We start from the raw sequence: 23,570 nt of genomic DNA on the forward strand, positions 1-23,570 counted from the left end.
TAATGGCTTGTGCTTCCCATGTTTTAATTTTTCTCATTTGGTACTTGCTCTTTCTACAGGATGTCTCAAAAATATTGGTACAAATGTTTTGCGGAGGTAGGTAACATCTAAAGGAATGTGAATCGCATAAGAACCCATAACCGGAAACGTCACTGCAAGTCAGTACACGGCGCTTTCATCAGTTCGCGAGAGGGAAAATTTCTGGTTTACTCATTCAAGCAGTAGTTGCCGCACGAAGAGCATTCATCGATATACGAACTGTGAGCTGGCAGACATGCACCTTGTGTATGGATTAGCAGAGGGCCCACACGTTGTGTGTCCCTGTGCGGCACAACATCGCTTCGCAATAAATGTGTGGGCAGGTATGGTCGGTGACTGCTTAGTAGGCCCATACCTGTTACCATCCCGCATGAACTCCGCTAAATATCGGATCTTTCTTGAACAATTTCTACCAGGATTACTTGACGATGTTCCAGCAGATGTGAGACGCAACATTTGGTTTCAACATGACGGAGCACCTGCCCATTATGGAAGGTGTGTTCGTGACCATTTGAACAGGGATTTTGGGCGTCGATGGATTGGCCGTGGTGGACCCGTTGCCTGGTCCCCCACGCTCACCTGAGTTATCGAGCCTTGATTTCTTTCTGTGGGGGGGGGTCCTCAAATCTATTGTGTATGAATCGCCTGTGGAGACGGAAATGTATCTCGTGGCGAGACTCGTCTGCTCTGCTGCTACTGTCAAAGAAACTGCGGGTGTGCTCGACCATGTCTGCCAATCCATGCTGCATCAGTGTCACGCATGCATCACTTCTCATGGTGGAACCTTTGAGTGTCTGTCATAACATCGTGAAATGCATCCATCTCGTACCCCATTGTTAATATTATGTCAAAAAATGTTTGCTACTAATGACTGTCTTGTGTCATTTCTGCTTCTTATTCCTCTGCTACTACTTTCCCATGACGTTTCCGTTTAAGGGTTCCTATGTGATTTACATTCCTTTACATGTTACCTACCTCCCCTAAACGTTTACACCAATATTTTTGAGACACCCTGTATAAGGTAAATAGATCAGTAAATTAGTTTTGTCACACAAAATGAAATTTGTTCTCCCCCGCCCAAACCACCATATCATAGAAGTATTTTGCATTAATCCTAGAAATAGCATTACTCAAAGAATGGTTTTAAATGAATAATTTGGGACTAACTTTCAGGGATAATTTCTTAGTATGTTTGACAGACAAACTGTGTAATGGAGACCAGGTAATATTAGCTGGTCTCGATCATTGCTGTCATTATTCCTATAATGTTTTTTACAGAATATTTTCTTATTGTAAGAAGTACCTGCATGTCCTCTTAATTCCTTCTGAGTTCTCTAATAAATATTATTTATTCATTATTTACTGAATCGTGATTTACCATAACTCCTTAATACTTTGTTCTGACCATTCTCATGAAGCTCTTTTGGCACATGTTGTTTATTTCTTTCAGAAGGGCAGTTAGCTCAGTGAATTGGGCTTAAGTCACATGTGATATTAATACATATTATAGAAATATTTTGTATTAAAACTACAAAAGCATTTCTCAAATAATTATTAGAATTTAATTATCTCTCACTTCACATAAATAGGCAGCTAACTACTAGGAATAATTTCTACTGTTGAAGCTGCACATCATTAATTCCTTCTGAGTTCTGTAATAAATATCACATGAAATATTCAATGTTTAAGCAGACACATTTGTTGAAATTTCAAATAAATTATAGTGAATTATAAACAGTATTTCATGGATAAATACCTAAGGGTATGAAAGAATTTATTTATGCATGGGTAATGCACACACACACATCATTTCTACTACCAAGATAATTACTATGCATAATTTGATTATATCTCATATTGTGAATACCTTAGTGGCCCATACCTGTTACCATCCCGCGTGAACTCCGCTAAATATCGGATCTTTCTTGAACAATTTCTACCAGGATTACTTGACGATGTTCCAGCAGATGTGAGACGCAACATTTGGTTTCAACATGATGGGGCACCTGCCCATTATGGAAGGTGTGTTCGTGACCATTTGAACAGGCATTTTGGGCGTCCATGGAATTGCCCAACCTCAAATAAGTAATGCTTCACAAGTGGAGAAGACTAACATTTCTTAATCTCGATGGATACCACCACCCAGAAGGCACCGTTTTGAAGCTTATTGGCTTCTCATCAGTGGGTGGTCAGGTACCCTGTTGTTGCAATAGTGACAACCCAGTTATGAAGTATTCTCCACAATATGAGAGATGCCTGTTGGTGTGCTTGGTTTAATCTAAAAGATATTTCTTGGTTAAAGGCCTCAGAATATGAAGGAATTTATTTATGCATGGGTAATGGACACACACACACACACACACACACACATCATTTTTACTACCAAGGTAGCTTTAATGCATTGCTCAATTATATCTCATGGCAAATCATTGTGAAGCTATTCACAATATGAGATATAATCAAACAATGCATTAAAAATACCTTGGTAGCAGAAATGATGTGTGGGCATTACACATGCATAAATAAATTCCTTCCTACAATGAAATTTATTCAAATAAACTTGAAAATTTACAAGTTTCTAAACCATTAATTCAGCAAGAAAGCACACCCACACATTCACACATCACACATTCAAGAAAACACATTCACACAGATCATTGAAAATAGACAGTGGATAATATCTTGTGAACTTTTAGTATTAGCATTATTACCATTTGTAGAGGTGTATGATTCAAGAAAGCAAGCTTCATAGCATCAACCAAAAAAAAAAAAAAAAAACCACCCTTGCTCATTTTACCCTTCAATCCACTCTTTAGTTTCAACAGCTGGTTGGGTAAAGGCAAATATCCACACATCTATTCAACAGCTACCTTTCCTCAGTTTGAATTTATCCCCACTCAGGTTCATTATGCCCACTAGAGAAAGTAATACTCTTGATCTGATTGTCAGTAGTGATTCCTCGTGCATCAAGGATCTGCAGATAAAGGAACCACTAGGTGGCAGTGATCACAGTGTTCTGAAGTGGGATTTACTCAAAGAGGTAACTACCATCAAGGGTAAAGGGAAGGGTTTTTGCTTTCGTATAGGTGACTAGGGTGGAACCGACTGATGATGTTACCGACAGCATATTCAAAATGGGAAGCATTCAAAGAATTAATCTTGGAAGCTGCTAGGCTTTTCCTACCAACAAAGAAATGTTGTTCAAGATTTAGGCCTAAATGGATGTCACATGAACTAATGAGACATATGGCAGAGAAGAAAAATTCTTGGGATACATATAAATTAGCATGTGACACAGAAGCCTATGATAGATATAAGCTGGTCTGTAACCAAGTTACAAAAGAAGTTAGGCAGGCGAAGGCAGATTACGAGAAATCTTTGGCAAATAATGCAAAGGAAAACAGCAAAGAGTTCTTTATTTTTGTAAACTTTAGAAGGAAGGGGATGAATCAGATTGGTCCACTTGATATCAGTGGTTCAACTGTTGATGATCCTGCTTAGGTAACTAAGAAACTAAATGAATATTTTGCCTCGACATTCACACATGAGGAGTTAATCAGGGAGGGGAATGCCAGAGGTGTATTCAACTCTGACAGTAAGCTAGATAATCTTGTAATAACTGAAAGTAAAGTGGAGGAGAAATTTTTGAAGATAAACACAAGAAAGGCACCTGGAGTGGATGAAATCTATCCAGTTTTATTAAAGGAGGTGGCAAAGGAAGTAAGCAAACCTTTAGCCATAATTATTAGAGCTTCCCTGGACTCAGGGGAGGTACCCATGGACTGGAGATGTGCAAATGTGACCCCAATCCACAAAGATGGATCAAAGGGACACACAGGTAATTTCAGACCTGCATACAGGTCTGGAGGCCTCATTTTAAGAAGGATGTAGAGCTGTTGGAACGAGTACAGAGAAGGGCAACAAGATTAGTGAATGGAACAACGGGGTGCTCTTACGAAGAAAGGCTTAAGTTTTGCAAATTACAGTGTCTGGAAGCACTGTAACTAGGCACCTTCGAGGTGATCTGACAGAGGTGTATAAAGCCTTGAATGGTTTGAGCGTGCTCAGTGCTGATGAGATTCTTCCTCTTGCTCAGAATAATCACCTGTGAGGAAATAAATTCAAATCGAGGAAAGAAAGATGTAGGATAGATGTGCGGAAGTTTGCCTTTAGCCAGCAGGTAGTTGGTTGGTGGAACAGACTTCCATCCCGTATTGTCGAAGTTGATAGCTTAAATAAATTTAAGGCTGAGCTGGACAGTTATTTGGAATGAACGGAGGCGTGAAATGGGAGAGGTTTTTTTTTTTTTTTTGGCCGATGTTGTATAAGCTTGCTTTCTTGCATCATATTTCTGTACTAATGCTAATGCTAATATTTCTTTTGAACATTTCTTACATTTCACTTACTGAGCAATTTTCTCTACCACGTAGTAAATCCATAAAGAAATTTTATTACTCTTTTTTTTTTTTTTTTTTTTTTTTTGTGCTCTCTGAATACATGTACTGAGTTCATAATGGCTGTTATATTTTCTAAAATGTCAGTGACACAAATTGATTTAGTAACTTGAAAATTCAAACTGAATTACTTAAATAACTTACAGCTTTATTTATTGTCCTACTTCTTGTCACTGCAGCTGCATATTATTGGATAATACAATAATATACTTATAGCACAACTAATCACAACACAAATACTTTTCACACTTGACAGATCAAGACGCCTACTAACTTACCTACACATTCCATTAGTCTGAGTAGGTAAGTTAATTCACTGCAATCAGTAATTTGAAAATTAAATAAACACCAAAATACTGGTATTTCAATACAGAAAAAAATTATGTGAATTCTATTATTGTATCCACTAACTATTGCTGCTGTGATTACGACTGCTACCAATATCATTATTATTTCATTAAAATGTGTAGTTTTATTTTATTAATATGCCATTTAGCCTTTTAATGAAATAAAACTACATTCAAAGATGCTCTCTTCCGTTTTTTTTTTTTTTTTTCATTTCATTGTCATTTTATTATTTTATTTAAAGACTAGAGAGGAAAGGAAAATTGATGCCATTATGAGAGCCTTTGAACGTATGGAAAAAGCGGCAAAACGGCGGCAGCAAGCTTTGGAACGTATGGCACAGCAACGAGCCCAGCAGGTGAAACATCAATTGGGACTACAGGAGCATTTTGCTCAAGAACAAAATCATGATCAGGATCATCAAATGTTACATCAAAATCATCATCTTCATATTCATAACCATCAATTAGAAAATCAAGATAGAACAGAAGATGGTCCCTCTCTTATGGATGAAGAGAATAAGATTGGTGTGCCAACAATGACTACACCTCACATATATAAACATAAGAAAGGGTAAGTAAGTTGTGTTTGATTGTTGTTTTAATATTAGTGTTGATATAGTCAGTTCATGCAAGGACATATTTTTGCTCAATCAGAAACGGAGAAAAATATATAAAGATCATGCTTCCTATTTTGAATAGATATTCATATACCCCTTAATTCTGCCATTTAAGTTTCTTGTAATAGCCAACAACATTCTGACACTGACTAAATGAAAACTCACTGTTATCCAATCTTTTAATTCTTCGAGCCCAGCAGGTGAAACATCAATTTATATTATCGGTTTTTTATATGAAAATTCCACCATTCTTCGTATTTGTATGCCTACTCTACAGATGCTGCCATTTGCCTTTCCTGTTAACAGAAACCCTTTGTTCCACTCACCAATCTCGTTGCCCTTCTCATTACTTGTTCCAGCACCACTACATCCTTCTTAAAATGAGGCCTATAGACCTTTGTGCAATATGGCCTTGGCAAATCCAGTGAGCTGGATATCATCATTCTTCGCTTTCTTGAAGATTCCCTTCTACTTCTGTCGCTCGCGCTCTCTCTCTCTCCCCCCCCCCCAGATAGGATAACTTGGGAATGTTTTTTTTTTTTTTTTTTTTTTGCTGGTGCAGCATAACTCTCAGGCTTCCTTGCACCATATGACTACTACTACTAATAATAATAATCCCTGCTATCAAAATTCATGTATATCATTGACAAGACTCCATGATCTGCCCTGGCAGCCAATCTGCACTGCTTAGCAAACTTCATATCTGACTACGCAATTACCCCCAGATCTTTTTCACTTTTAACTTTCCTGAATGTATTACCACACAATTCAGTTGGTGCATTACTCTGGAGTTACTGATACCATATGCAGTATTTTACATTTATCAATGTTAAACTTCAGTTGACTCCTCTCAGCCCATCTGCTCATCTTTTCCAGACCCTGTTGCAATAGTGTATTAGTATTAGTAACGGCCGCATGGTGCAAGAAAGCCTATGGCTTATGCTGCACCAGCCCAAAAAAAAAAAAAAAAAAATCCGAACAAAACAATGCTAAAAACAAAAAAAATAAATAAATAAAATATATAACTACATAATAATGATTAATAAAAAAAAAAAAAAAAGGAAATTAAACCTATCATCCTATGCGCTTCCCTTACCCGAAAGTACTATCCAGATGACCTTTGAATTTCCCCAAACTGTCGGCTTCTACCACCCATGAAGGCAACTTATTCCAGTAATTTATAACTCACTGGCTAAAATAAAACTTCCTGCAGTCCAATCTAAACATTTCCCCCCGTAACTTGAATTTATGTCCCCTAGTTCTAGCATCATTTATAATCTTGAAAATTTTGTCCTCATTCATTTTACTGATGCCTCTCAGAGCCTTAAACACCTCAATCAAATCTCCTCTAAGGTGTCTAGTTTCCAAACTCTGCAACCCACATATTCGAAGTCTTTCTTCATAAGGACGCCCTTTTGCCGATCTCACCAGGCGAGATCGGCAAAAGGGCGTCCTTGCACCCTTTCAAGAAGCTCGATGTCTTTCTTTAGGTGCGGTTTCCATACTTGAACACAGTATTCCAAGTGTGGTCTAACACAAGCCTTATATAATGGGATTATCACGTCCCTATCTCTACTTCCAAAAGTTTGATAGATCATCGATAGGGCACCATGGGCCTTCCTTGCAACCTGTTTACAATTCTCAGAGAATTTCATGTCTGACGGTATCGTAACACCCAAGTCCCTTTCCTCCAGTACTGGGTTTAGTTGAACTCCACCAAGTGAATAAGTTTTTTTGGGATTACTGTTTCCCAGGTGTAATACCTTACACTTTGTTGGATTAAAGCACAGCTGCCATTTTTCGGACCATTCCTGAAGTCTATCTAGGTCTCTCTGAAGAAGCTCAGCTTGACAGTGATCATTAACTACTCTACCAATTTTAACATCATCTGCAAATTTAGACATCATGCCCTCTATCCCTTCATCAATGTCATTTATGTAAATTAAAAACAACAGTGGTCCTAATACTGATCCTTGGGGAACCCCACTTCTTACATCAACCCAATCTGAGGAATAGCCATTTATCACAACCCTCTGCCTCCTGCCCTGAAGCCATCCTTCTATCCATCTGAGGATTTTCCCAGTGATTCCAACCTGTTCCAGCTTATAAAGCAACCGCTCATGTGGGACTGAGTCAAAAGCTTTGCTGAAATCTAAATAAACAATGTCGAAATTATTCCCTAAATCCAGCTCGTGAGTGACCCTTTCGAAATAGCGAACCAGATTTGTTAAACATGATTTTCCCTTTACAAAACCATGCTGAGTATCCTTGAGAATTTCAATTTGATCCAAATGATCCTGAATTCCACCCTTGATCATTGCCTCCATGATTTTCCCTACTACTGAAGTCAGACTGACAGGTCGATAATTTCCAACTTCACTTTTAGAGCCACCCTTATGTATGGGAGATACATTTGCACTTTTCTAATCCAAGGGGAATCTCCCCAGAGTCTAGTGATGCTCGCATAATTAGCCCCAATGGTTCAATGCACTCGCTTGCCGCCTCTCTTAAGATTATAGGGTATATTCCATCAACTCCAGGAGCCTTACTGGTCTGTAGACTCGAAAGTTTTTTCATTAAATAATCTTGCGAAATTTCAATATTATTAATTACATATTTTTTAACTTCGCTCTCACAATTTCCCATTGCCACAAAAGGCTTTTCATTTGTAAATATCGATGCAAAATAACTGCTGAGTTCATCTGCAACGGCAACAAAAGGCTTTTCATTTGTAAATATCGATGCAAAATAACTGCTGAGTTCATCTGCAACGGCAGCTGGTGTATTTATTACTATCCCATTTCCCTTACGTAAAGGTCCGATCTGGTTTGTCCTGCTCTTCTTGGCATTTATATATGAGAAGAATTCTTTATCCCCCCCTCTTTGCTCTGTTTGCTAGAGATTTCTCATAAACTGCCTTTGCCTGTCGAACCTTTTCTGTGGCTCTATTACACATCACCTTGTAGCTGTTATAGGCTTCAGTACTTTTTATTGCTCTGTAACCTTTCTATGCCACCTTTTTCTGCTCAAGTAATGAGGCAACTTCACTATTCAGCCAACTTGGAACCCTTCTCGTGGAGTACTTTTTTAATGGTATATACCCATTCAAGGCATCTGTGATTAATGTTTTAAAAGCGTACCACAGTTCAATTGTATTCATTCTCTGCGCGATATCTACCCAGTTAATAGAGGCCATGTGGTACCTTAAGGCATCGTAATTTCCTTTTCTGAAATTAAAACCCATTCCTTTGCCTTTTACATCTGCTACCTCTCTCATCATCATCCACTGTAGAACTCCGTGATCACTTCCTGCTACTGGTTCCTCTACTGTCAGCCCTGTTATGTCATCAGATTCATGTGTGATGATGAGGTCTAGGATATTCTTTTCTCTAGTACTTTCCCTGACATGTTGATACAAATAACAGTCATCTAGTTGATTTAAAAATTTTGTTTCCCATGTCGACTTTCCTTCCCATTTACTCCAATCAATTAGAGTCAAATTGAAATCAACCATAATAAGGCATTGAGGCTTACTTGCCCATTCCATTTGCATGTAGAAGCTTTTGTCATAATCTTCACAATCACCTGGTCTGTAGATTACACCTACTCGCATTATATCTTTGTTTCCAACTATCTCACACCATACAGACTCTATATTAGCATGTGAAATGTCTGAATTCGGGAAAGCTATCGTCGCACTCAGGCTGCTTCTGATAAGAAGCATCCCTAATAAATTATACAAGCCGTACTGAAACTCATCCGCCCCTGTTTCCGGGTGGCACCACGTCTCCGTAAGCCCTATTATGTCCACATTACTTGTTTTAACCAGCAGTTCGAATTCGCTCATTTTATTGACGACACTTCGAACATTACTATATAAACAATTAAGACTTACTGTTCTTGTATATTTAACAACCGTAACACAACCCTTGAAGTTTTGTAGGCTCTCTTCCCTGGTATTAGCTACCCGCTCACGTGAAACGTTTCTGCTCCCAGAACATCTAGATAATACGTCCAGTTGGAATAACGGATAAGAACTGTTAAGCTATGTGCAAAAGTTGCTTTGACCAATATTATCAGATAAACGCGTGTCAGTATTACCCACATCCCCCCCCCAACTAGCAGTTTCCCTGAACCTCAATAATACTGGCAAAAACTTTTGCACCACCTTTGTTTAAATGTATCCCGTCTCTAGAAAACAAATTCCTTCTACCTACAAGTGTGGACCATGCTGATAGAAATTGACCCCCTAAAGCCTTGCAGATTCCTTCAAGTTTTGAGTTAATCCACAAGGCTCCTAACATATAATCCCTGCTATCGTGTCTGGGCAGAATTGCAGACACATAGACATTGTGGCCTAGCTCGCGACATTTCCTCAGCTGTATTTTTCCAACAAATTGTCAGATCGTGTATGTTTAATATCATTTGTCCCCACATGAATAATAATATTTTCTTTACCCACTTTAAAATCTGACAATCTGTTGGTGACATCATCAATAGTTGCTCCCGGCAGACATAACCTGGATCTGCTCCACCTATCCTTATTACAAAAAATATTCCCCGTTTCCCTGTCAATGGAGTCTTCTAATAAAACAATGTCCTTTTTAACCAGAGTAGTTTGCACTTGGCTTTTCTGTTTTGAGGCTGAGCAGCAGCCTGGAAAATAAGATGCAGGATATTTCAGAGACTGCTGGGAATCATTGAGGTACAATAAACACATGGGTTGTGTTAGGGTGGCTAAGAGGAAGAGCAGGTGCATGTATACTTGTGTGTACACCAATGCTAGGAGTCTAGTAAATAAATTTGATGAATCTGAGGTATTGCTCAAAACATCAAAGGCAGATATTGTTGGGATTTCAGAGACGTGGTGTCACACAGATATAAGGAATGCAGAACTGGAATTTGGGGAGTACAATGTCTACAGAAAGGATAGACAGGATAGGAAGGGAGGAGGGGTTATGCTATTAGTTAAGAAACACATAAAATCCAAGGAAGTGAAGCCAGTCGACATCGCTGGACAGTGCAGTGTCGAGTCAGTTTGGTGTGACATAAGCATTGGGAGATCAAAATTGAGAGTAGGAGTGTGCTATAGGCCTAATGACTCTGATAAATATAATAAGAAACTGTACAGAGAAATAGAGTGGGCCAGTAAATCAGAGAGTCTTATTATGGGGGATTTTAATTTCCCAGATATTGACTGGAATTTGGGGGCTGGTCACTCACACACTAACAAGGCTTTTGTGGATTTATTGGATGATTGTTTTCTACATCAGCATGTTCGGGAGGCAGCTAGAGGCAGTAATACTCTTGATTTGATTATCAGTAGTGATTCTTCATGCACTAAGAATCTGCAGATAAATGAACCACTAGGTGGCAGTGATCGCAGTGTTCTGAAGTGGGATTTACTCAAAGAGGTAACTACCATTAGGGGTAAAGGGAAGGGGTATTGCTTTCGTAAAGGCGACTATGGTGGACTGAGATAGTATTTAAATTCTACACAGTGGGATCAACTGATGATGTTACCAACAGCAAATTCAAAATGGGAAGCATTCAAAGAACTTATCTTGGAAGCTACTAGGCGTTACATAGCAACTAGGAAATATTGTTCAAGGTTTAGGCCTAAATGGATGTCAGATGAACTAATGAGGCATGTGGGATAGAAGAAAAATGCATGGGATACATACAAATTAACACGTGACACAGAAGCCTATGATAGATACAAGTTGATCTGTAACCAAGTTACAAAGGAGTTTAGGCAGGCTAAGGAAGATTACGAGAAATCCTTGGCAAAGGATGCTAAGAAAAACAGCAAAGAGTTCTTTACTTATGTAAACTCTAGAAGGAAGGGGATAAATCAGATTGGTCCACTTGATATCGATGGATCAACTGTTGATGATCCTGCTCAGATAGCTAACAAACTAAATGAATATTTTGCATCGACATTCACACATGAGGAGTTATTCAGCGAGGGGAATGCCAGAGGTGTATTCAACTCTGGCAGTAAGCTAGAGAATCTTGTAATAACTGAGAGTAAAGTGGAGGAGAAATTGTTGAAGATAAACACAAGAAAGGCACCTGGCGTGGATAGAATCTATCCAGTTATATTAAAGGAGGCAGCAGAGGAAGAAAGCAAACCCTTAGCCATAATTATGAGAGCTTCCTTGGACTCAGGGGAGGTACCTATGGACTGGAGATGTGCAAATGTGACCCCAATTCACAAAGGAGGATCAAAGGCTGACACAAGTAATTATAGACCTGTGAGTGTTAACTTCTGTTCCCGGAAAATGGAGGCACTGGTTAAAGAAGCACTGCAGGATCATCTAGACAAGACTTCAGTTATAGCTCAGACACAGCATGGTTTTGTTAAGGGGAAGTCTTGCCTGACCAATTTGATTGGATACTATGATGCAGTCACAAAAGAACTGGATGCAGGGAATAACTTTGATATTATATACTTGGATCTTAGAAAGGCTTTTGATACTGTTGCACATGGAAGACTGCTGCACAAATTGGAGCAGTGTGGCATTGGAGGCAAATTGCTGCTATTTTTTTTTTTTTATGAAAACCCCAAACACGAAAGGTATCAAAACCTATAGTACTTCGTACCGTGCATGGGTTGAAGAAGTATGGGGGAGATGCCGGAAACTTTGCTCTAGAGACTAAACATGGGTTTCACCACTTCAAGCCTTCAATAAGCAAAGTTTTGGTATTTCACCGGTTGATGAATGTCATCTACCACCTCCAAACACAAGAATTTGGATAAAGGGGTGGTTGAGGGGGAGAAGACAGAGAGTGGTTATCAATGGACACTGCTCATCGTGGACTAATGTTATAAGTGGAGTCCCTCAGGGCTCAATGTTGGTTCCATTATTGTTTTCTGTATTTATAAATGATATTGATGATGGTATATCAAGCTTAATGTCCAAGTTTGCAGACGATATGAAGGTTGTCAGGGTTGTCAAGGACACTACTGACACTTTGCTGCTGCACAGGATCTGGAAAGGTTGAGCAGATGGGCTGAGAGGTGGCAAATGAAGTTTAACATTTACAAATGTAAAGTACTACATATGGGAAACAGCAACCCCAGAGCAACGTATCAACTCTGTGGTACTACACTGACAGTGGTAGAGAATGAAAGGGACCTGGGGGTGGTTGTGCAGGCAGATATGAAGTTCTCTGAGTAGTGCAGACGGGCTGCAAGAGTAGCTCATGGTGTATTGTCAATGATATATAGGAATTTGTCTAGCAGGGATAAGAAGGTGATTATTCCCTTGTATAAGGCAATGGTCAGCCCACACCTAGAGTACTGTATACAGGCCTGGAGACCTCATTTCAAGAAGGATGTAGAGCTGCTGGAGAGTACAGAGAAGGGCAACAAGATTGGTGAATGGAACAAAGGGGTGCTCTTACGAAGAAAGGCTGAAGTTTTGCGAATGACATTGTCTGGAGACTAGGCACCAGCGAGGTGATCTGATAGATGTGTACAAAGCCTTGAATGGTTTGAGCATGCTCAATGCTAATGGGATTCTTCCTCTTGCTCTGAATAATCCCCTGAGAGGGCATAAATTCAAATTGAGGAAAGACAGATGTAGGATAGATGTGCGGAAATTTGTCTTTAGCCAGCGGGTGGTTGGTACGTGGAACGGACTTCCATCCCTTGTCGTGGAAGTTGATAGCCTAAATAAGTTTAAGGCTCGGCTGGACAGGTATTTCGAACGAACAGAGGAGTGAATTGGAAGTGGTTATTTTTTATTTATTTATTTTACTTTAATTTTTTTGGCTGATGCTGCATAAGCTAGCTTTCTTGCATCAAATGCCTCTACTAATGCTAATGCTAATTTACAACGAAATTTATTAGAATTAATCTTTGAATTCTAACTGATTTTTTTCGAATAATGTTAAATCTCAGCGAAGGCTCCTTAAAAAAAAAAAAATTAGGATATTGTTCCAATACATTCTAGTTCTTCAACCCATGCACGGTACTAAGTACTATTTGTTTTGATACCTTTCATGTTTGGGGTTTTCATAAAAAAAAAAAAAAAAAAGATCTCAGTTAACAAAATAGAGCTTTGGATGTCTCACAATGGCTACCACTTATCAGCACAAAAATCAAACTGTATTGATTTCTGTAAAAAGCGTAAGATCCACCCAGAGCCTGAATTACAACTTAAAAATTTTACCATGCCTCCTTCCAGTAGTATCAGATTTCTTGGTCTAATCCTGGACAATAAATTAAACTTCATACAGCACATCACATATCTGAGAACCATTTGCTTAAAAAAATTGAATATCCTCCGAGTACTATCTTCATCAGCATGGGGTGCTGACCGATACATTCTGCTTCGATTATACCGGGTTTTAATTAGATCTTGCTTGGATTACAGAGCTCCTATCTATGACTCGGCCAGGAAAAGCACACTACTTCGACTAGACACTATCCATCACAGTGCTCTAAGGATTGCTTTAGGAGCATTCAGAACATCCCCTGTACATAGTCTATATATAGAGGTGTACGAACCTCCACTCCATCTTCGAAGGAAAATGTTGCTACTGAACTATGCAGCAAAAATACGGAGTCTTCCCTTTCATCCTACCTGGCTATACTTATTCGAGCCCCAGTGGACCACCTTTTATGATAACAAATCTAAAGAAAACAAGCCAGTTGAAATAAGGCTACAACAGTTAATAGAATGATGGAACTTACATATAGATAATATCTTTCTGGACACAAACACTTATGAACCTCCATGGTCTAGTTATATACCGATCTGTGATCTCTCTTTCCAACAATGGGGGAAAAAAACAGGAAGCAGATCCCACCATCAGGAAACTCCATGCTGCTCATGTAGCAAAAAAATTCTCAGTATTTTCATATATATACCAGTGGCTCAAAAACAAGTACAGCAATAGGTGCAGCGGCAGTTTCCACTATCTTGTCTAGTTCTGTGTCCCTTCCGAAGGAATGCAGTGTCTTTACTGCCGAACTTTTTGCTATAAAGATAGCTCTAGATCACGTAACTGATCTGTCCTGTAAGCAAACAATGATCTGTTCTGACTCTTTGAGTGCAATAACAGCATTAAAAAATTCATCCAACTCAATCACCCTGTCTTGAAGCATATCAGATCACAGATAATTGTGTTGCATGCTACCAACCAATCAGTTACTTTCTGTTGGATACCAACAGAAAGTTGGTATCCAGGTCATGTAGGCATCAAAGGAAATGAACATGCAGATCAAGCCTGCTAAACATCTGACCACTGCATGCTGTCTTAACTACCAAGTGCCGTATACAGACTACAAATCAGTTATAAAAAAAAATGTCTGAAGAACAATGGTGGCAGATCTGGCAGGCTCAAGGCGGTAATAAGCTGCTGTAATTCAAACGGGAACCTCAGTTGTGGGCATCAAGCATGAGATCAAATAGGCAAGAGGAGGTGATTCTGGCTTGCGTTTTGGGCACATGCATCTGCTTATATTTATCTGCTCGTGGGGAAAGATCCGCCTATTTGTACATATTGTCAAACTGCACTTACGGTGAAGCATATCCTACTAAATTGTAACCAATACGTTAATGCTCGAAACACAATTTTCATGTCGCTTTTACATCTGCAAGAACCTTTAACATTGTTTCATCTGATTGGAGACAATGCAAATCTAGCTGAGTTTTTTGCGTTCTTGAAGCAGACACTTTACTAAAGTTATTAAACAGATTTTAACATTTCAACTGCAGTAGTAAATAGAATCAGGTACAATATGGCTTTAGCAACCTTGTGCCATTAAACAACAAACCACCAACAACAACATTTAGACCTGGTTTTAGCATTAGCATTAGCATTAGTAAAGGCATATGATGCAAGAAAGCAAGCTTATGCAGCATCAGCCAGGAAAAAAAAAAAAAAAAACCCTTCCACTTCACCCCTTCGTTCATTCAAAATACCTGTCGAAATACCTTCACCCCTCTGTTTGTTCAAAATACCTGGTTGATTTAGATGGTTGTTGTTATAGTTATTGGAGCTTTTACAGAGCCATTAAAAGTCAGATATGTGCATTATATGGTATTTAGCATTAAATTTGAATCCTTTTCAGGAAAGTGAAAACTGCATTAATATCAGATCTGTCACCTAAAATTTTCTTCAAAGTTGGAGTGATTTGCATTGCATCCCTTGATAAGAATTTAATTTCTAAATGGGATGAATCAGATTGGACCACTTAACATTAATGGGTTGACTATTGATGATCATGCTCAGGTAGCTGATAAACTGAATGAGTATTTTGCATCTACATTCACACACATTAGGAGTTCTTCAATGAAGGAAATGCCAGGAGTTTATCAATCTCTAATAGGGAGCTGAGTGATGTTGTAATAACTGAGAGCAAAGTGGAAAATTGTTGAAGTTAATCATAAGGAATGCACCTGGGATGGACGGGATCTATCCAGATATATTAAAGGAGGCAGCAAAGGAAGTAAGCAAGCCCTTAGCCATAATTATGAGAACTTTCTTGGACTCACGGGAAGTCCCCATGGATTGAAGGTTGCAAATCTATCACCAATTCACAAAGGGAGTTCAAAAGGTGACACAAGTAACTATAAATCTGTTAGTTTAACTTGTGTTTCGCAGAAGATAATGGAGTCACTGGTTAAAGAAGCATGGCAGGATCATCTAGACAAGACTGCAGTAATAGTTAAGACACAGCATGGGTTTGTGAAAAGGAGACCTTGTTTGACAATTTGATTGGATACTATGATGTGGTCACAAACGAACTGGATGCAAAAAATAATTTTGGTATCATATACTTGGATTGATCAAGTCAAGCAATCACTATTTGGATTGATTTCGAAAGCATATAGTGAAGGGAAATAGCCAGAAGACCATTGTACAACCGTCATAGTACCAATACTAAAAAAATCTGCACCAACTAAATGCAGACTACAGAACCATCAGCCTCACATCACACATGCATCAAAAATTCCCTTAAAAAATCATAAAAATAAAACTAGAATCCTGCATCAAATACTTTTTAGATGATATAAATATGGGTTCAGAAAGAACTTATCTACAAAAGAAGCAATAGGAACTTTAAGATTCCTAAGTGAAAGAATGATAAACAATGCAGAAATCTGTATGTGTGCTTTTTTGACTATGCAAAAGCATTTCACATAGTAATTTGGAATGAGTTTTTTCCTCTACTAGAAAACATGGGATGTCCATAAAGATTAATTAGGCTAATATTTGACTTGTATAAAAGACAAAAGGCCATCATCAGGTGAAACGGAGAATTGACAGAAACAGAAAAAATAGGGAAAGAAGTGAGGCAAGGATGCCTGCTTTCCCCAGGTTTATTTAATATATTTGCAGAATTAATATTGAAAGAAGTATTTGAAGGTAAAAAGTTAGGTATAAAGATAGGCGGAAGAACACTTAACACAATCAAGTTTGCAGATTATCAGGTAATCCTTGCAGTTAGCCCAAGAATGTTATCCAATATGTTAAAACAGTTAACTAAGAAAGGGAAGAAATATGGAATGTTGATTAACATTAGTAAAACAAAGATAATGATGAAAAGTAAAAAGCCAAAACAATTTCACATTGAAACTGATGGAAAAAAAAAAGAACAGGTAACAAAATTCAAATATCTAGGACAGATTATAACAGAAGATTCATATTGCCACAGTGAAATCGGTTCAAAACTTGCGATGGGAAAACAAGAATTTAGAGGTAAAATCTCTTTACTAAGCCAAAGAAATATGTCGCTAGACCTAACAAAAAGAATTATGAAAAAATACATTTGGTCATTTTTTTTATTTTATGTGAACCCCAAACACGAGAGGTATTAGAACCTATAGTACTTAGTACCGTGCTTGGGTTGGAGGTTGAGAAGACGAAAGAAGATATTTGTTGACATTGGACTTGAACTTCTGTAGATTGTAATTTTCAGGAAATACGTATGAAGGAATGTTGTTCCAGAAAATGGCAGTTGAATGAATAAATGAGGAAGATGAAAAGTTGGTTCTGTGGGTTTGAAGTTGGACAGTAATTGGCTGGGGGCAGCATGTATTCAGACTGTTTTGAAAGAGAGAGTGGGAATTATAGAAGCCAATTCAGAAGAACAGTGCCCATGGAAGTATCTGTAGAAGAGGCATGCAGCAGAAACAGTACGTCTATGAGAAAGCGAGTGGAGAGACTCTGTTAGAGATGAATCATTAATTAACCTAACTGTCCTCTTCTGAACGGAATCAAGAAGCCTCAGAGAGCTTTCGGGGGCACCACCCCAGATGTTGTAACAATATTCCATGGCTTGGCAGATTTGCGATTTATACAGAGTGAGCAGCTGTTTGGAAGAAAAGTAACGCCGAGAGCGAAAGAGAAAACCATGTGTTTTTTAGATGCAGAGGAAGCAATATTTGTAATGTGCTTGTGCCAAGAGAGATTAGAAATCAGGGTAATCTCCAAAAGAGATATATCATTTTGCCTAGGAATTGGAGTGTCACTAAAGATAAGCATAGGAGTAGAAGAATCCTTTTTTGCGAGATATAAGACAAGACTGAGTTTTAGAAGAGTTGAAGTCAACTAAGTTTTCTTTGCCCCACTGGAGAATTACCCGAAGATCGGCATTTAAGGAATTGGTAGCAGATTTTCGAGAAGTTGAAGCTGATTGAGCAGGACAAGGTTTCTCAAAATGGAAAGTGGAATGCAATGTGCTATCATCGGCAAAACTATGGATAGGATTTCCAGTCAATGGAAGAACGTCATTAATATACAAGAGGAAAAGAGTGGGGGAGAGAACTGAACATTGGGGGACACCGGCATTAGCAGAGAAGTTAGAAGACAGAGATCCATCTACCGTCACCCTCAGTGAGCGATCAGAGAGAAAATTGGATAAGTAATTACTAAAAACAGTTGGCAGACTATAAGATGGAAGCTTGTTTAGAAGACCTTTATGCCAAACACGATCGAAAGCCTTTGAGTTGTCAAGAGCAACTACTTGTGTTCCACCGAACCTTTCCATTAAATTAGTCCATAAATGGGTAACATAAGCTAGAGTATCACCAATGGATCGACACTGACGGAATCCATACTGGTGATCGTTGATCAGACGGAAGGTTTCTAGGTAGTTTAAGAGTTGGCGGTTAATTGATTTCTCCATTACTTTAGAAAGAGTAGAAGTAATTGCAATGGGACGATAATTGGATGGCAGGGATTTGTCACCCTTTTTAGGAACTGGCTGGATATGAGTAAATTTCCAAGCAGAAGGAAAAACACCTTTGCAATAAGAAAGTGAAAAAATGCGGCAAAGAATAGGAGTAAGTTCAGGAGCACTGGTTTTGAGAACAAGTGAAGAAATACCATCCGGACCTGGAGCATTCTTAGCATCAAGATTCATCAAAATCCTTCTGATATCCTTTTGACGGAAGATCACAGGAGGCATTGAATGGGGCGTGTTGGGAATGGTGGGAGGTGTTTTACCAAGATCATTAATACATGATTTGGAAGAAAAATGGGATGCTAGCAGGTCAGCTTTATCCTTGGCTGAAGTGACAACGGAACCATCTGGTTTGGACAGAGGTGAGAGCAGAGATGGGCAAAAGTTGCGGCCAATAGCTTTGGCAAGAGACCAGAATGCTCGGCTACCATTAGGGCAAGAAGCAAGTTTTCTACTCTTAGCCTGTTCAAATTCTAGTTTGGACTGATTAATAACTGCTTTACAATTGTTGCGAGCTTTGGTGTAGGCAGAAAATAAAACTGAAGAATTAGCATTAGCATTAGTAGAGGCATTTGATGCAAGAAAGCAAGCTTATGCAGCATCAGCCAAAATAAAGTAAAATAAATAAATAAAAAATAACCACTTCCACTTCACCCCTCTGTTCGTTCGAAATACCTGTCCAGCTGAGCCTTAAACTTAATTAGGCTATCAACTTCCACAACATGGGATGGAAGTCTGTTCCACCTACCAACCACCCGGTGGCTAAAGGGAAATTTCCGCACACCTATCCTACATCTGTCTTTCCTCAATTTGAATTTATGCCCTCTCAGGTGATTATTCTGAGCAAGAGGAAGAATCCCATCAGCATTGAGCATGCTCAAACCATTCCAGGCTTTGTATACCTCTATCAGATCACCTCGCTGGTGCCTAGTCTCCAGACACTGTAATTCGCGAAACTTAAGCCTTTCTTCGTAAGAGCACCCCTTTGTTCCATTCACCAATCTTGTTGCCCTTCTCTGTACTCGTTCCAGCAGCTCTACATCCTTCTTGAAATGAGGCCTGTATACAGTACTCTAGGTGTGGCCTGACCATTGCCTTATACAAGGGAATAATCACCTCCTTATCCCTGCTAGAAAAATTCCTATATATTATTGACAATACACCATGAGCTACTCTTGCAGCCCGTCTGCACTGCTCAGAGAACTTCATATCTGCCTGCATAACCACCCCCAGGTCCCTTTCATTCTCTACCACTGTCAGTGTAGTACCACAGAGTTGATACGTTGCTGTTTCCCATATGTAGTACTTTACATTTGTCAATGTTAAACTTCATTTGCCACCTCTCGGCCGATCTGCTCAACCTTTCCAGATCCTGTTGCAGCAGCATAGTGTCAGTAGTGCCCTTGAGAACCCTGCCAACCCTCGTATCGTCTGCAAACTTGGACATTAAGCTTGATATACCATCATCAATATCATTTATAAATACAGAAAACAATAAAGGACTCAATACTGAAACCTGAGGGACTCCACTAATAACATTTCCACGATGAGTAGTGTCCATTGATTACCACTCTGACTTCTCCCCCTCAACCACCCCTTTATGCATAGCAGCAATTTGCCTCCAATGCCACACTGCTCCAATTTGTGGAGCAGTCTTCCATGGGCAACAGTATCAAAAGCCTTTCGAAGGTCCATGTATATAATATCAAAGTTATTCCCTGCATCCAGTTCTTTTGTGACTGCATCATAGTATCCAATCAAATTGGTCAGGCAAGACTTCCCCTTAACAAAACCATGCTGTGTCCGAGCATTAGACACAAGCCAATTACGATATGCAACATCCTTCTCTTGAACACCCTTGGCACATTTATTGGAAAACCAAGGTTTAGATAAAGGACGAGATTTTAAAGTGGAGTGTGAGATAACAGATTCCATTCCTGCAAGAATAATTTCACTGACACGATCTGAGCAAACATTGACATCAGAAGTTTTGAAACAGTAATTCGACCAACGAAAAGAAGTCTCGCAAGTCATCCCATTTTGCATTCTTGTAATGCCAAACAACACGAGGTTGGGAATAGCCATGAGATAAAGGCTCCATTGGAGAAGAGACAATCACCAAGTTGTGATCTGAGGTGCCTAAAGGACCTCTCACTTTGACCGTGTACTTAGAAGGGTTGTTAGTGAGAAAAAGATCAAGCGTATTGGCTGTATGATTAGGATTGTCCGGTATTCTTGTAGGTAAATGAACAATCTGTGCAAAGTCATTAGTAATTGCAAAAGCCTCAGCATCTCGACCAGCTGGGTCAGTGTGAGTAGAAAATGGAAGCCAGCTAGAGTTGTGAACAATAAAATCACCAAGGAAAATTACCTCACTGTTAGGAAAGTTGGACTGGAGAAAGTCAAGTTGCAAAGAGAGGAAGTCAAAGAGCTCCAAGTGATTAGTGGAGTTGGGAGAACGGTAGAGACAACAGATGAATTTGACACAATGAGGTAGAGAGATTTTAAGCCAGAGAAGATCAAAGAGAGGAGATTCCAAATTGCCAAGTCTCTGACAGGGAATACTGAAACGGACATATGCACAAGTACTACCTTTGAGGTGAAAGGAATCATACAGCGAATAATTTGGGCATCTGAGATGAGCAGTAGTTGAATCAACCGATAACTGAGATTCTGTCCGAAAAAGTACATGGGGTTTGGGAGACTGCAAGTGGAAATGGACATCTTTGAGATAAGAATTGAGATCACGTGTATTTGTGAAATGAATTAGGACGTGCTTGGGAGGTTTAGATCTTTTCACAGATAAGCTTGCTCCATTAGTTTGACAATTCATAGTGTATTCAATAGTAAGAAAAAAGTGGGTGGGACATGCTATATGAAGTAATGAAATTTTTGGATATGGCGTACACATTGTAAGAATATACCCAGATCGTTGACATAATGTGGCTTCGACAATGCTCCCCACATACACTCTACTCGGACTCTCTCCAGTCTTTATCTGGCAGAGTAGAGGTAGCAAGATTATACACTAGCTGATCCGGAAGCCTCCTAGAGAGTTACAATAGGTTCGTTCCGGTGTGCTAACTAGTAGTCGGCCTGCAAACACCGTTTTAGAGCTGTACCCTCGAAATGTAAGGAACATTGGATCTCGCCACAACGTTCATCACACCCTCAAAAGTCTTCAATCATACTGCATGATGGAAGAGATTGGGAAGGGTTGACCGGAACCTAGCTCTAGAGACTAAACATGTTTTCCACCACTTCAAGCCTCCAATAAGCAAAGTGGTGGTATTTCACCGGTTGATGAGAGTCATCTACCACCTAGTACTGCCTGGTAACATAGAGGGGCGGCATTCCTCCATGTGGTGTGGGCGCCACACCTCGACCCCTGCTTACATTGGTTCACACCTGGGTGGTCACCCACCATGTACTTGTGCATGGAGGTTATACCCAGGATTATTAACAGTCCCACCCTCGTGAAGGTGCTAGCAGAGGATTTGGCTGTCACAGACCGTCCAGACTTCACCGAAATTGGGTCCACTTGACTTGAATGTCACTAGAATGTCAGTTCTATCAGCATTTTAGACTCCCAGGTAGCAAGTACAACTTCTCTGGCATATCTGAGAGGATGTCTGTGACAACCTCAAGGACCCAATTTGAATTTATATCCTCTCAGGCGATTATTTTGAGCAAGAGGAATAATTCCATTAGCATTGAGCATTCTCAAACCATTCATGGCTCTATACACCTCAATCAAATTGCCTCACAGGTGGCTAGTCTCCAGACACTGAAATCTGCAAAACTTAAGCCTTTCTTCGTAAGAGCAACCCTTCGTTGACTTGACTAATCTTATTGCCCTTCCCGATACTCATTCCAACAGCTCTACATCTAATGAGGCCTCCAAACGTATATACAGTAGTCACATCAATTACTCACTCACATCAAGTACTCGCACCTCAGTCAGATCACCTCGCAGGTGCCTAGTCTCCAGACACTGTAATTTGCAAAACTTAAGCCTTTCTTCGTAAGAACAACCTTTTGTTCCATTTCCTATTATTATTGCCCTTCTCTGTTCTTGTTCCAACAGCTCTACATCCTTCTTGAAATGAGGCCTCCAGACCTGTATACAGTACTCAAGGTGTGGCCTGGCCATTGCCTTATACAAGTGAATAATCACCTCCTTATCTCTGCTAGAAAAATTTTTGTATATTATTGACAAGACACCGTGAGCTACTCTTGCAGCCCGTCTGCACTGCTCCGAGAACTTCATATCTGCCTGCACAATTACCCCCAGGTCCTTTTCATTCCCTACCACTATCAGTGTAGTTCCACGGAGTTATACCTTGCTCTTGGGTTACTGTTTCCCACATGCAGTACTTTTCATTTGTCAATGTTAAACTTCATTTGCCACCTCTCAGCCCATCTGCTCAACCTTTCCAGATCCTGTTGCAGCAGCATAACATCAGTAGTGTCCTTAACAACCCTGCCAACCTTTGTATCGTCTGCAAACTTGGACATTAAGCTTGATATGCCATCATCAATATCATTTTACAGAAAACAGTAATGGACCCAACACTGAACCTTGAGGGATTCCACTAATAACATTAGTCCACGATGAGCAGTGTCCATTGATTACCACTTTTTTTCTTCTCCCCCTCAACCATCCCTTTATCCATAGCAGCAATTTGTCTCCAATGCCACATTCCTCCAATTTGTGCAGCAGTCTTCCATGTGCAACAGTATCAAAAGCCTTTCTAAGATCCAAATATATAATATCAAAGTTAATCCCTGCGTCCAGTTCTTTTGTGACTGCGTCATAGTATCCAATCAAATTGGTCAGGCAACACTTTCCCTTAAACTATTTACCAGTTTAAATTAATTAACAGTTTCAATCAGTTCTTTCACTTCA

At 39.4% G+C, this 23,570-nt stretch overlaps 1 protein-coding gene across 3 annotated transcripts in view; it reads left to right on the top strand.

Moving 5' to 3' along the window:
* Nucleotides 1–23,570, top strand: part of LOC150090468 (uncharacterized) — a 678,730-nt gene that overhangs the window by 428,651 nt on the left and 226,509 nt on the right. For all 3 annotated transcript variants that reach the window (XM_090389911.1, XM_090389910.1, XM_090389909.1), the window contains exon 16: nt 5,083–5,411. In XM_090389911.1, coding sequence (XP_090246037.1) covers nt 5,083–5,411 — 329 coding nt within the window. The remainder of the gene's footprint in view (nt 1–5,082; nt 5,412–23,570) is intronic.

The sequence above is a fragment of the Mastigoproctus giganteus genome, chromosome 2 (assembly GCF_048544385.1).
Source record: "Mastigoproctus giganteus isolate SK-2022 chromosome 2, ASM4854438v1, whole genome shotgun sequence".
Classification (NCBI taxonomy): Eukaryota; Metazoa; Arthropoda; class Arachnida; order Uropygi; family Thelyphonidae; genus Mastigoproctus; species Mastigoproctus giganteus.